The sequence below is a fragment of the Drosophila nasuta genome, chromosome 2R, assembly GCF_023558535.2.
Source record: "Drosophila nasuta strain 15112-1781.00 chromosome 2R, ASM2355853v1, whole genome shotgun sequence".
Classification (NCBI taxonomy): Eukaryota; Metazoa; Arthropoda; class Insecta; order Diptera; family Drosophilidae; genus Drosophila; species Drosophila nasuta.
This window is the reverse complement of record NC_083456.1, coordinates 14023029-14036394: the sequence shown is the minus strand read 5'-3', so window position 1 is coordinate 14036394 and position 13366 is coordinate 14023029. Positions and strand designations below refer to the sequence as shown.

Below are 13366 nucleotides of genomic sequence, written 5' to 3'. Positions count from 1 at the left end.
ACAAATTTAAAGCACTCGAAGCAGCCCGAAGGTCATGTTGTCATTTCCTTTTTTGTCGCACGCAGCGCTCGGAAAGCTTGGAAGGCAGTTTTGCCACCACACGCAGCTGCCACCGGATGCTTCGGGAAGCTCATGCTACAGTTAAAAGTTCAATTTGCGGAATGGCAACGGCGGCAGTTACACGCTCAGAAACACACACACACACACTCACACGCAAAGGCAAAGGCAGACGCACATGGGCCAATTGAAGCGTAAGAAACAGGAGCAGGACGCAGCTCAGCAAACCACAAGAGCATCGCCAGCATCAGCAACAGCATCAAGGCAAACAGCAAAAGGAAATTTTGCGTTAAATTATTACTTTCCGTTTATGCAAAGCATTTGAGTTCGCCCACTTTGCTTTAACGCTGGCTGCTGCCATGTTTTGTTGTCGCAGCTATCCACAAACAACCATACAAGCAAAATATAGAGACAGAGAGAGGGAGATACAGATACATATACACACACTAGAGAGCACGGCACAAATAAGAGAAGAGTAGCAAAGGGAGCTGCGGAATGCGGTTGGCTGCCTCTGTGCGAATTAGTATGTGCGACAAGCAAGGAAATTGCAATAGCATCTCATGATGCCACTAAATGCACTGAAAAGGGCGCCAAGGCAACAACAGGAACAACGACAGCAACAGCAACAACAACTTTAATAGCAACAGCATGAAAGTGAGGGCCTAGGCAAGATTGGAAAACAGAGCGGGTTGGCACAAAAAAAATTCATTTGCTGCATTTGCAAAAATTTTCATGCTGTCAACGGGAGAGAGCGAGCGGAGAGGGAAAAACGGTGCAGAGCAATGGCAAGGGTTAGGTTGAGGGTTTTTTGGCGCTAGTAAGACTGCAGCGGGTTCGCTATTTGAAAGGACACACACACATATGCACGGGCGAAGAAGGGAGAGGGGAGTGTGGGGAACGTCAGCCTCACTGACTGCCAGCATATTACACAAAAGGAAAGGCGACGGGAGCAGCTGGCACTAACTGAAATGAAACGAAACGTAACGTGGAAATTGCAGGCGCCGCCGACGACGCCGCTGCCGTTGCCGCTGCCGCCGTTGCAGCTGCTGTCTCTACTCCTCTTGTTGCCTTCTCTATGGAAATGCATTTTAAAGAAAACGGCGCGCTTTTGTCATTTTAATTTTGTGGATTTTCTGTTTTCATTTCATGCCAACATGCCACAAGCGACCAAGGTTAGGCAGCAAGAAATGTTTTTTAATTGAAAATGTTCTAGTCAGTTGGTACTCTTAATTGTGGGCGTCGCAGAAGGCACTTAAGTAACTGGAGATTCGCTACTATATTACATATATACAAATATATATGTATATATGGTATATTGTGTGTTCAGCAGCAAGCTTAGTTGCAGACAGCGCTCCTCCAGTTGCTAGTTTTGCTACTTGACTGGGAGCAACTACATATACCATACACGCTATGTGGCTCACATTGTGGCCATTTATCTTGCTCAAGGTAATAAAATGTCTATAATTAGTCATTTAATATACAGATTTCCGTTTTGCGTCAAGGGGCGCAAACTTTCGCCAGGGCCCAATGCAAAAAAAAAAAAAAAATAACACAAGCAGATAAAAGAAGCCAAAGAAAGTTTTTACGTTGAGCTGGGGAGCTTGGGAGAAAGCTTGGCCTGGCCTGGCATATGAAGTGGTCTGTCTAGAGTCTCGTATCTTATGCCTGTGTGGGTAATTTAACCAGAGCAAATGATAAACTACTAAGCAGCAGACTATACTACCATACGAGCCTTATACCCGCCCGAGTGGTGAACCTAAATAAATGTGCAATTAAGAGCTGTTCACTTTACCGTTGGACCGCACAATTTGCTGCCAACTTTTGCTATGAGCTGCGAACGAATAAGCGTTACATATACGATGTGTGTGGGTGTCTTTCTCTGTATGTGTGTGTGTGTGTGTGTTGTGCACTTTTAACGTAATATGCCGTTTGCCTGCCTGAGCTATGAGCATTTTTATAATAAATCTTTGCCGCTTCCGTTTTTGGTTTGCAAACTTCCTGTTGGCAACGGCCAACATCAGAATCTTGGCCAAGACAACGTACTTTCTTTGATAGTCTGCCAACCAGTTCTCCAGCCAGCTGCGGAGACGGGAACAACTGGTCTGCACCGTGATTTGCACGCAACATATGGACTACTATGCTTCATTCTATACTGTACTCTGCACTCTGCAACTCCGGTTGCTCTCTAGTGTTGCGTCAGCATGTGAAACTGTGCAAGGTCTTGGCGTGAAATGGAAGACACAGTTGGCTGGGGAGTTGGAGTTGGCATCGCCTTGTCTTTCTTGGGTGTGCAGTAAGTTGGCCAACTTGCTAAAGAAATAAATCTTGGACTTTTTGCTTTATTGCTGCATGCAGTTGCCCATCTCTCCTGCTGCAAGCTGATCCTTTCACAAGCCGCATACAAGTTATTACGTATACGCGACGTACATTCGTGCCATAGAATATGCCTTTAAGATTTTTACTTTATTTGATTACACGTGTTTTTCTTAAACATTTACATAATAAACAATGCGTTCTTTTGCCATGACGCACGCACCTCATATTTTATTGGTTATTGTTTGAGTGGCTGACAGTTTAACGAGCACTGAAATAAATTTTAATGTCTTTAAATGATTTCCAAGTTGTGTTATGGCAGCGGCGCTTAATCGATATTGAGGCCAACCCATTGCTTCACTTAAAATTAATCTCCTCCTCCCTCTGCTCGTTAGCCTCCTTATACAATTTCGTAATGGCCAATATTCTACGTGTTTATGATGCGACTTTAAGTCCATAAAATAACTCGCTGCCCTTCACAGCTCACCAAATATCAAGAAAGATGGTAAATTGTTCATCCATTAAATTAAAGAACACTCTCAATGATTAGATAAGCACACGATTGCAATCTATATTACGAATAAAAAAGGTATGTTTTGTAGGAACAATTATCAATAATCTAGCGGCATTTTGTTATTTAAGTTCTGCACAGATTAAACATCGTAAGGAAGCCTTTTCATAATCTCACAGCAGTATCCTCGGGATACGACTAGTCCGGAACTTAAAATCTGGGGCCATTCGCAGCCTCTTAGCCGATAGCATGAACATCAAAGCAACAATTTGCTTAGCAATAATATTTTAATTTATTATATGCAGGATTTTGAGAGAAGCAGCATAACTCACAAACGCGCGCACATTCAATGTCTGTTTTATTCATTTTTTCTTTCGCCTCTTTGTGCCCTTTTTCTCCAACCTTCGTTGTACGCTGACCAAGCAGACTGATTGTCAACCAGTTCACTTCAGTTCAGTGTTGAGTCTGTCCCGTTTCAAAGTAATGCCTTTAGAGCACGCTCTTGGCTGTTTCTCAAAACAAAATTAGAGGCAAAGGCAACAGAAACAGCAACAACAATAATAAAAGCAGCAACAACAGATAACAGAAAAATTGTAATGCAAATTTAATTAGGTTTTAAGTGCTTCAGCGCAATGGCAAAGTCTAAGACGGCGAAGTTGTTTATTGTTGTTGTTATTGTTGCTGTTGCTCTTGTGTTGTTGTTTGCCTGTTTGTTGTTGCTGTTGGTTCTTGTCAAATATTTACTTTGAAAGCGGCGTAAAATAATCAAAAAGGTTGCCTGCCACCGGCCCCTGAATGCAAAAGGTGGTAATGAAATTTTTCGCGCTGTGTTTTAAAACAGTTTAAAGTTATTACGACAGGCTACGTGGACTGGCAAATTGATTTGGCTAAGAAAGTTTAAAGCGTTGGGCCTAAAACAAAAACGAAGGCAAACAGCCAATGTTTGCCAAACGTGGCGTATACATAATATTAGCTTCTAACTTTAGCAAAAAGTCAAAGCTAATTTGCGTGTGACCCGCATCAAAAGTTGCCCATATTGAAATCGAAAATTCCAGCACATCGCAATGCATAAAGCTGAATTGGTTTATTGTCTGTCGGCCAAAACTTTGTCAATGAAAGTTTTTAGCGTCCATGCAATATGCAAATATTTGCGCAACTTTATTAAAATTCATTTTTGTCATTCATTGCCAGGCCAAATGCGAATGGGACTGAGTGTGTGTGTGTGTGTAATTGTGCTTGTGTGTGTGTAGATCTAAAAACTCTTGACAATAGTTTTACCAAGTTGCTACTTTCATGGCGGGAGCGCAAACATGCAAAGAATTTGTGCTAAGCGGCAATAATTGCAAATTCCACGGCAACCACACATACTCACTCACTCACACACACACTCACATGCACTCGAACATACATAGATGAGCACCAACTGGTTGAAAACTTTCGCCTTGTCTAACTGTCTACAAATCGCAGAGCTTTGCACAAAATCTTTTGCCAAAATGTTTGCCCATAGACATTTTTGCAGTCAAAAACTTGGAAGCGCACAAAAGTATGCAATAGTTTTTATACGCCCACAATGTATGCGGTCATGTGCGTGTTGCACACATTGTAATCCAGTTCAGCTCCCCCTCTTCGACTGTCGATGCATTAATTTAATGAACATGGCATCAAGCTGAGCGCACAGTTTTTTGCTGTGGGGCTGCGATGGCAACAACAAAAAAACACAATAATTAAACCGACACAGTTTTAATTGGCCGAGCAACAACAAACGCGCGCGCACAAAAAAAGGCTGAAACAAATGCTTCAATTTATACGTGTAATCAAAAAATTAAGCAGCTAACTGTTTTGCGTTAAGCTGTTAATTCGTATTATTGTCACTACTCAGCCGTCGCATCGATATGCAAGTGGGCGAGGCACTACACATGTCGTGTATGTGTGTGTGTGTGTCGAAATGGACACTGTCGAATTGGTAAATGCTTGGACACTCTCTCACTCTCTATGTCTCTCTCTTCAATTGAACAGCGGAAACATAGCGTATGCTATCCATACGCTGCCAGCGACCATAACTAACAGTTCACTGCACACTGAAGTCTCTCTCTCTCTCTCTCTCTTTCGCTCTGTCGCTCTGTGTGTGTTTTCGAACAGCTGCAGACGGCAGGCAGCAGTTACATTACGAACTTCAACTTGCAATTTGGACGTGACCGAAAAAGGAAAAAAAAAATGATTGCCGTAGGTGTCAATTGTTTGTTGGTGTGCGAGAGCGCACATATGTGTGAATTTATCGGTTGACATGACAATGCGGCTGCAAAATGCTTGCGTCGAACTGCACTTCAATATGCCATGGGCTACAGTCTGCCAAATGCCAAATGCGAACTACTGCTGCTGCTGCTGGCTGCCAGCTCTGAGTCTGGGTCTGGGTCTGACTCTGAATCCTAACTCTTTGCTCTTCGATCCCATGTGTACGAAACTACCATTAGGTAGCATGGCAGTTCAGGGCAAGCTCGCACACTTTATGCCTTCACTGGATCTGGATCTCTCTGTGTTGTCGTGTTCGTTGCCACGAGGGTAACTCAAGCAGCAGCAACTAGCTGACACTGCATAGAAATGTGCAAGGCACGCTTACAACAATGAAATGTGAAAAGATGAACCAACCCTCGACGCCTTAGCTCGGCTTGGCTTTGGCAACTGAGTTGGCTATGGCTGGTGCCAAGCTCTCTAATGTGACCTCAACGTAAAATAATTGCTGACCGAAGTGCACTCAAATGCAGACTCATGGCTACACGTGATGACCAATGCACTTCAGGTCAAATGTTCTCAAATGTGCATGGTTTCCCACCCACCTGGCTGCTCTAATGGCAGACACCATACACACACTCACACACACTATGAATAGGATTCGCACACAAAAACGTGTGTGAATTGGTATTGTTAGGCAGCCGCAAGGTCTTCGTTGGCCGGCTCGTTATTCTTACTTTTTCGGTCAGCTTAGTTGAAGACAAGTCGCTGTAATTGATGTAATTTCTGGGTGCCAAAGGTGCAAGGCAGGCATCAAACTACACACAGAGATAGACATACAGAGCAGATTTTTGCTGAGAAATTGTAGAGAACCCTTTCGGCCTTTCGTGTGCAACAAAAGTCACAAGTTGCAGCTCAAATGTCAGCTAAGGGCCTGGTGTCATTTGAGATACTATTTTCTACGGTCTCAATACAATTGTGGTTTTCTCCATTTTGTGTGGGGCTGGGTGTGAACGCTAACAAGTTACGGGCTTAAAGCATCAAAGCAGTTGAGCAATTTAAGTATCGATTGATTTTGGCAGTGAGACAAATCAATAACTGAATAACTGTCGACCGCATCGACCTCGTTTTGCCAAGAAGCAGCGAAGGCAGCGACCATTTGAAGGTCGATTATAATGTAACCAACGAGCATGTTGTTACTTTTGCATTTTTATTTTTATTTGTACGAGTATTTTATTGACGTATTTGTTATTGTTGTGTTTACTTTGTGTTTTACTGCTGCTCGCTCAGCCGATCGACTTACTTACTTGCTTACTTACTTACTTACTTAGTTGGTATGACAGTCGACAGTTGTCTTGGCCTGCCATATTATTTATTGTGCCGCAATTGAATTCGAATGTTGTTGATTATGGTTTTGTTGTTTGTTGCCAAACTATAACTACTAGTACGGCCATTTGGCTTTAATTGGGGGCACATGAGATAACAACTAGCGTAACAAGAACAACATCGTCACAAGCAGCAGCAACAGCAGCAACAACAACGAAGTAAGTGCAAGAAATTTTCTTCTAATTGCAGCTTATGCAAAATATATAAGCTGAAAATGTTCTTGGCTAATTACTTAGAGTGAGTAGGCTAAAAATGGGTTAACACTTGCTAACGGCAGCCGTTAGTGTTGTTGTTGTTTTTTAAGTTGCTGTTGCTGTTGCGCCAAGTAGCAGCTGCTTAGCCGCCGGCTGAGTTTCTCTCTATGCTTCATTCTTATTCCTCCATTTTGCCTTTGCTCGCTTCACAAGCGTCTCTGTCTCTGTCTTCGTGTGTACTTCAATCTAAAGGCGAAAATTGAACAAAGGACTTTGTTTGTTTTCAACTAAATTAGTGCAAATAGTGCACACACACCTGCAAAGCCTGCACACTTGGAGCGGGCGTGAAACATACAAACCTGCGGCAGAGGCGGCAAAGCGACTTTACCTTGTGCCACTTAAAAACAACAACAGCGCCAAGCAAGAACAACAACAACAATGAAACTGCTTTGTTGCTGCCATTCACTTTCTCACACACACAGACTCACAATGCATAGGTATGTGTGTGCGGCATTATCTGGCGCATAGTTGGCCCGCGATTTGGGCGCTCGAAAGTATGCTATGCGAGTCATTACCTTTCATCTCAATTATACAAGCACATACAACACGCACATACGAGAAGGAAAAAGGAGAGAAATAGAAAGAGAGAGAAAGGGCAGAGCGAAAGACTTTAGCAGCAAATGTACATGCATGCATACATACATATACATACATATTTATTTAAAGAAATTCTTACGCCCAGGACAACAATAACAACGACAACTGACGCAATGCCTCGTTTATGCCACACGTGACCTGCTTTGCCGTTGGCCAGGGTCGACTACAGTGACTGCCATATAGTCGCACACTATTTTTACAAGTGTCTACAGTTAAGTACTCACACACACGCACACACACACACAACAAACTTTTGTTGTGCCCATGCGAAAATTACCATGCTCAGAGGACGCATCCAGCTCGACGTCGCCGCTGTCGTCCTCCAACACCAGCGTCTTGCAGCCGTGGCGTGAAACGAGAAGAACAACTTTGGCGCGCTCAACAGCAACAAAAGCAAGATGAAGAAGAAGAAGAAGATGTATAAACAGCAGCAGCAGCTCGAAAGTAGAGCGCGGAATGTGGCAAGCAGCAGGCACCCGGCACCAGGCGCAACGCACTGGGCAACTATCCAAGCAAGTAAACCAACGAAGCAGCCAAGCAAGCCAAGCTAAGAAGCTGACGTAGCCATAGCATTGGATTTCATTATGCGCATTTTCTACCACTTTTTGCAACGCAGCCCGTTTGCATTGCATACTTTTAGGCACTGCTGATGCCGCTTCTGCCTCGCTGCTGCTGTGTTTCTCTGTCGAGTTTGCTATTGCGCAGACACTGAAATGCAATTTGCATAAGTTTCACAGCTTCTTTCGCTTATATAAAGACGACTTATATAAATATAAATACTATGTGTATAACCCATCTGGGTGCCAGTCGGTGTAAGAGTGTGTATGCTTTTTGTACTATGTGTATTTTAAGTATGTGTTGCCGAGCTGTTGGCAGTTTTCATGCTAAAGCACAAAAAAAAAGCTGCCACGGCAACGCACAACGTCAAGATGAACAAATGAAATTTGTATCTTCCTTCCACTCTATTCTCTTCACTTCGTACAACAACAACAATGTAAAAAAAAACTTGAATGCCATTGTGTAATAGAAAGCTTACGTGCCGAGAGGAGGGCACGAAAATCATAAGATAATATAGCTATTAAAACTAAGCGAAACTCAACTCTACTCTACGCTACGCAATTACTTTAAATATTTGTAATAAAAGATAGAATTTAGAAAGATTGCGACAACTTCTCATAACTAATTTAAATTTTTATAAGAAATATGCAGCACTAAGTGGTATTAAATTTAAAATATCATTTTATGCTGGTAATGGGAAAATAAATTATCCTTTATAGTAATTAATAGAATTGTTAAAGATTCAACGCAATATAATTGTTAGCACAAAATGTTGTCAAATATACGATTATCTGGCATAAATATTGCCACTGCAATTAAATTCAACACAATCTCTTGTGATTTACTCGTATAATAAAATATTTTGATGTATTTTAAATATTTAACATAAACAAAGCATCAATTGAGCTTGACCAATTTAACTTGTGCTGTGTATTTTATAGTTATTTACACACACATACACAAGCGCAACACACACACACACACACAGATGGCACAGAGTAAACTAGCACAAATTTGTCAAGTCTGTCAACTGTTGCCGGTGCTAGGCTAATCCATGCCACTGACCCCACAAGCAGCTGAGCGCACCTAAGCCGCAGCACGCTCCACTTAGCCAAAATCCAAGCATAGGCAGTTGGTTTTAGCGGCTCGCAGAAATTCTGTGGTGTGGACGAAAGGGCCGAGGACGTGTGTAAGGCAAAACGATTGGCGGCGCTGTCAGCCGCTGTGTGTATGTGAACCTCACGGGCAAATCACTCATTACACACTCATGCCTCGGCTCACAGCAGCAGCTCACAGCTGAAGGTGGAGGCGGCAGCGTCACAAATTATGTCAATTTGCTGCTGTTGCTGCCGCTGTCAAGAGACGTAGCTGCTTCTGCCTAGACACAGTCTGTGTGGGTGCGAAATGTGTGTGTGTGTGTGTGTGTGTGTGTGTGTGGATGGATCTTCTGCTCGTTGGGAGTTTGACATCTTACATGGGAATTACAAACGCACCGAAAATTGCTACAATGTTTTGCAACATCCCAACACACACATATCTAAATTTGTATGTTTGTCAATTATACTAACAAACACACACATACTATTAAGTATATATAAAATTGAGTTGGCTGCAACGCGAACGCGTGCCTGTGTGTGTGTTCAGTCGGCATTTTCATGTGCAAATTTTTGTAGTGTGCCATAAATTATACGACTGGGAATTGCTTTTCTATAATACGTGCGCATATTAAATAAATGTCAAAAATGTTGCCATCCCTACCCACACCCACACACCCAAACACATACATACGCACCCACACGTAGTCAGACATAGACATGAAGATAGACAGTCGTTCACGTACGCGTTTATACTTAGATTCACACACAAGTGCAAACTGAAATTATGCGTGAGGAATTTGTTGCTGGCGGGCGTTCCAAAATTAAATTACGCGTAACATCATTGCGAGGCCCCTTTTTGGGTATTAATGAGCTTTGCGTTGCCTAAGCATGATGGATCTGATCTGCGGAGGGAATCATCATACGAGCGCGCACAATTGAGCAGCTGCTAGGTAAGCGGACTAGCGATAACTTTTTCCCCCTGTTAAATCGTTGTGATGTGTCTTTGAACAATACGAAAAATCAATCAGCTGGCGACATTTTGTGCTTTTCTAAATTCAATAAATGTATTGACAGCGCTCGCTGTGTCTTGAGTCTAGACGCTATACGAAGCTTAACAAATTCGGGTTGTTTTATGGATGGAAAGTTCATCCTTTACAACTACATCTCTATCTGCGCAATTTCAATTTGAATTCGAGAATTCTGGGGGCATTTAATAGCCCACTTTAAATATTCAATATACATATATGTAGGTAATGCAGCTGCAGCTTAGCAAATTCCAATTGCAATTGCATAGCAGAGAGAGAGAGCTCGGCAATTATACATATAAATCTAATATCCCGTTAGGCAATTGCCTAGGCTGTCTGTGGTCTCTCGTTTCAGCCATCAGGCAATCACCTTAGTCAGCTGAAATCCAGCACTCTAACCACTGTCATTTGCCAGGGATTGACTTTAGAGTTTCAAGCCTGAGGAGTCGCCATCGCGTTGTCTACGCTACACAGATATAGCTACATTCTATATATATTTTCAGTGACATCAATTGGCAGTTTAAATGCAAAAGATGAGGCCGCCGTGAAATCGCAGCTAGTCAACAGGATGGACGAAGCTCATCGTTGGCGTTGCCTTTGCTTTGGCCCCATCATCATTTCATTGTCGTTGTCATTGTCGTTGTCGACGTCATCGTAGTTGTCGCTGTCGTTGTCGTTGTCGTCAATTTAGCATTAATATTCCCACTCACGTACTTGGTTGTGATTATGCGACTACGACGACGATGACGATGGCAACGATTGCGGTTTGGGGTCAGGGTGTGGCGGGCTTTTAGATTGAAGCTAGAAATTGCAGGATTGCTGAGAGGGTCGAGGGCTGAAGGGAGGAGAGAGGGCAGCTGGAGTGTTAGCTGGCTGGCTGGCTGGCTGTCGTGCGGTTTGGTTTTCTGTTAGTGCCTTGCGTGATGTTGGCGTGACAGTTAAAAGGCAGCATTTTGTTGACATTTGTTGATGTTTAAGGAATCGAAGGCAGAAGGAGTCAAGTAATTGCAACGACACAACAACAGCAAACACAGCAAACAGTACAGCAACAACTACAACAACAACAATAACAAAACAGTTTAATATTGTGTTAATGACTTCGTCAATAGTCGTGTTGTGACATTTAAGGCTACACTTGGAAGCTCCTTTGCATTTGTATTTGTATATGTACACGAGTATATATAGTATTGTATGTTTTCTCCCATAATTGACTTTCTTCTTCACTTTTTGTGTGCTGTGCTCTTTCAGTTTCCACAGTGGCCGTTGAGGCCGTGCTGGGACGCACCGCATCCCTGCCATGTGACATTGAGCCGGAGGCAAAGGACGACCGGGTATACATGGTGCTCTGGTTCCGTGAGAGTGCCGGCAAACCACTTTACAGGTAAGTGAAGTGCAAGCAAGCAAGCTGTTTACTCAAGCCACCACTCAAATGCAAAAATAACACAAGAGAGTTTTAATTTAATTTGTTGCGGTTAGTTGACAAAATAGCATCGCACTACTCGCATCCAATTTCATAGTCTGTTTGAGTCTTTTAGTTGCGAGTGTGTGTATGAGGCAGTTGATATTAAAGCAGCTTTAAATTTAAGTTCTTACGTCCTTTTGTGATTTATATGTAGGACCGTCACACTGAGAAATGACGCCAGTTCATAATTTTCAAATAATTTATTATTTTAATAACATCATCAATATCAACTCAACTCGACTCGACTCGACTCCGACTACGACAACAACTCTACACAAGACTCATGTGCCTAGTCGAGAAGGAGCTCGACCAAAAGACCAAAACAAAAGCGAGGCCAGGGCAAACGGTGCGACATGGACTCATATATTAGCCACAGGGCAAAAGCAAAGGACATCAACGGCAGCAGGCCAGGCACAAGGGCAGCAAAATAATAGCAGCCAAAGTGAAAACTGTTTTGGCGGCAACTTTGATTATTTTGGGGGGAGCAGCAAACACACACACACACACACAGAGAGAGGATACTAGGCGAGGTGTGTCCTGTGAGGACGCTGCTGCTGCTGTTATTTATAGAGCGAACGCTGTGAGCGTGTGCTTAGGTTTAATATGTTGCACATTATAAGCAGACATCGATATCCTTTAGCCTTGTCAATTTTGCTTACATGTGTGCTTCCTTCTCAATATGTTGCCAGCGCCCAGCAACAGCAATAGCAACAGCAGTCGTGTCTGTGTATCTGTGTGGGGCCAATGGACAAAACTTGGCAACGGAGACTGTGGGGCAGCACACGAGGGACAGAGACATGAACGCACGTGTATATCAAGGACAAGCGCGAACTGTTCACGAGCTGTTGCTGCTGCTGCTGCCGATGCTGCTGCTGCTCCAGCTGTGTCTTTTCACATTGTTGTTGGTGTTGCTGTTGCTGCTTCGTGCACTCAATTGGAAGCAATAAATTTCACTGGTGCACAGACAATGCGCAAAAGAGGGGACAAACCGGTAGACAATGGGACAGAAAGCTGGCAAAAATGTTTGCGAAAAACTAGGAAAATGTCGAAAACAATAATGTCGCAAAAATTTCCGACTTTATAACCAAAATATCCGAAAGTGATTCGAATTCGATTTCCCTTCTACGCCAAGAGAAAGATGAACACAACAACAAAAAAAAAACACGAAACGAAACGAGAAAAAATCACAAGCAAATAAATAAAAGACAGTAAACAAGCAACAGTAACAGCAGCGACAACAACAAGGCTAAGCCACAGCAGGTAGTATAAAGCGAAGGGGACATTGTCAGGATAAAGAATGAGGATGCGGAATGAAGGGAGGGCAGATGTGAGAGGAGTGGGGGCATAAAATTGCCAGCGCTGCGTGAAATCGAAGGCAACTCAAGTTTAAAAGAAACGTAAGCCAAGAGCTAAGACCAAAAAGATGCCGAAATTGAAAGCTGTATGCCAACCGTGCTCCCAGCCTTTGTATGTGTGGGTGCTCTATGTGGCATGTGTGTGTGTGTGTGTGCATGTATGTGAGTACATCCGTTTGCCACATTTTGTAAGGATGTCACAGCTTGCAGTCCGGAACCAAGCCTGAGCCTTACCTAGAGCCCTGTCTAGGGCCTCTGCATTTGACAGCTTCACACCCGGGCAACAGCACACAACCAGCACACACAACACATCACCACACACACTCACACACACAGAGACAAGCACTCACAGCTCGCTCAACGTGGCCCCACAAGGCCGAAAGGCAAAAATATTAAAAATTATAATGTTAAAATTTGCTTTGTTGTCTGGACCGGCTGAGCTAAGGATCTTTTAGGGTTAGCAACGCTTATACTGCGTTTTTTCTTTTCTTTTTTTTTTTGGTTATTTGTATTCATTTTTTT

The 13366-nt window shown here is 43.0% G+C and overlaps 1 protein-coding gene across 1 annotated transcript in view; it reads left to right on the top strand.

The window, feature by feature from the left end:
* Positions 1-13366, top strand: part of LOC132783907 (uncharacterized) — an 81475-nt gene that overhangs the window by 38805 nt on the left and 29304 nt on the right. The window contains 1 exon segment of the mRNA XM_060789218.1: positions 11276-11408. Coding sequence (XP_060645201.1) covers positions 11276-11408 — 133 coding nt within the window.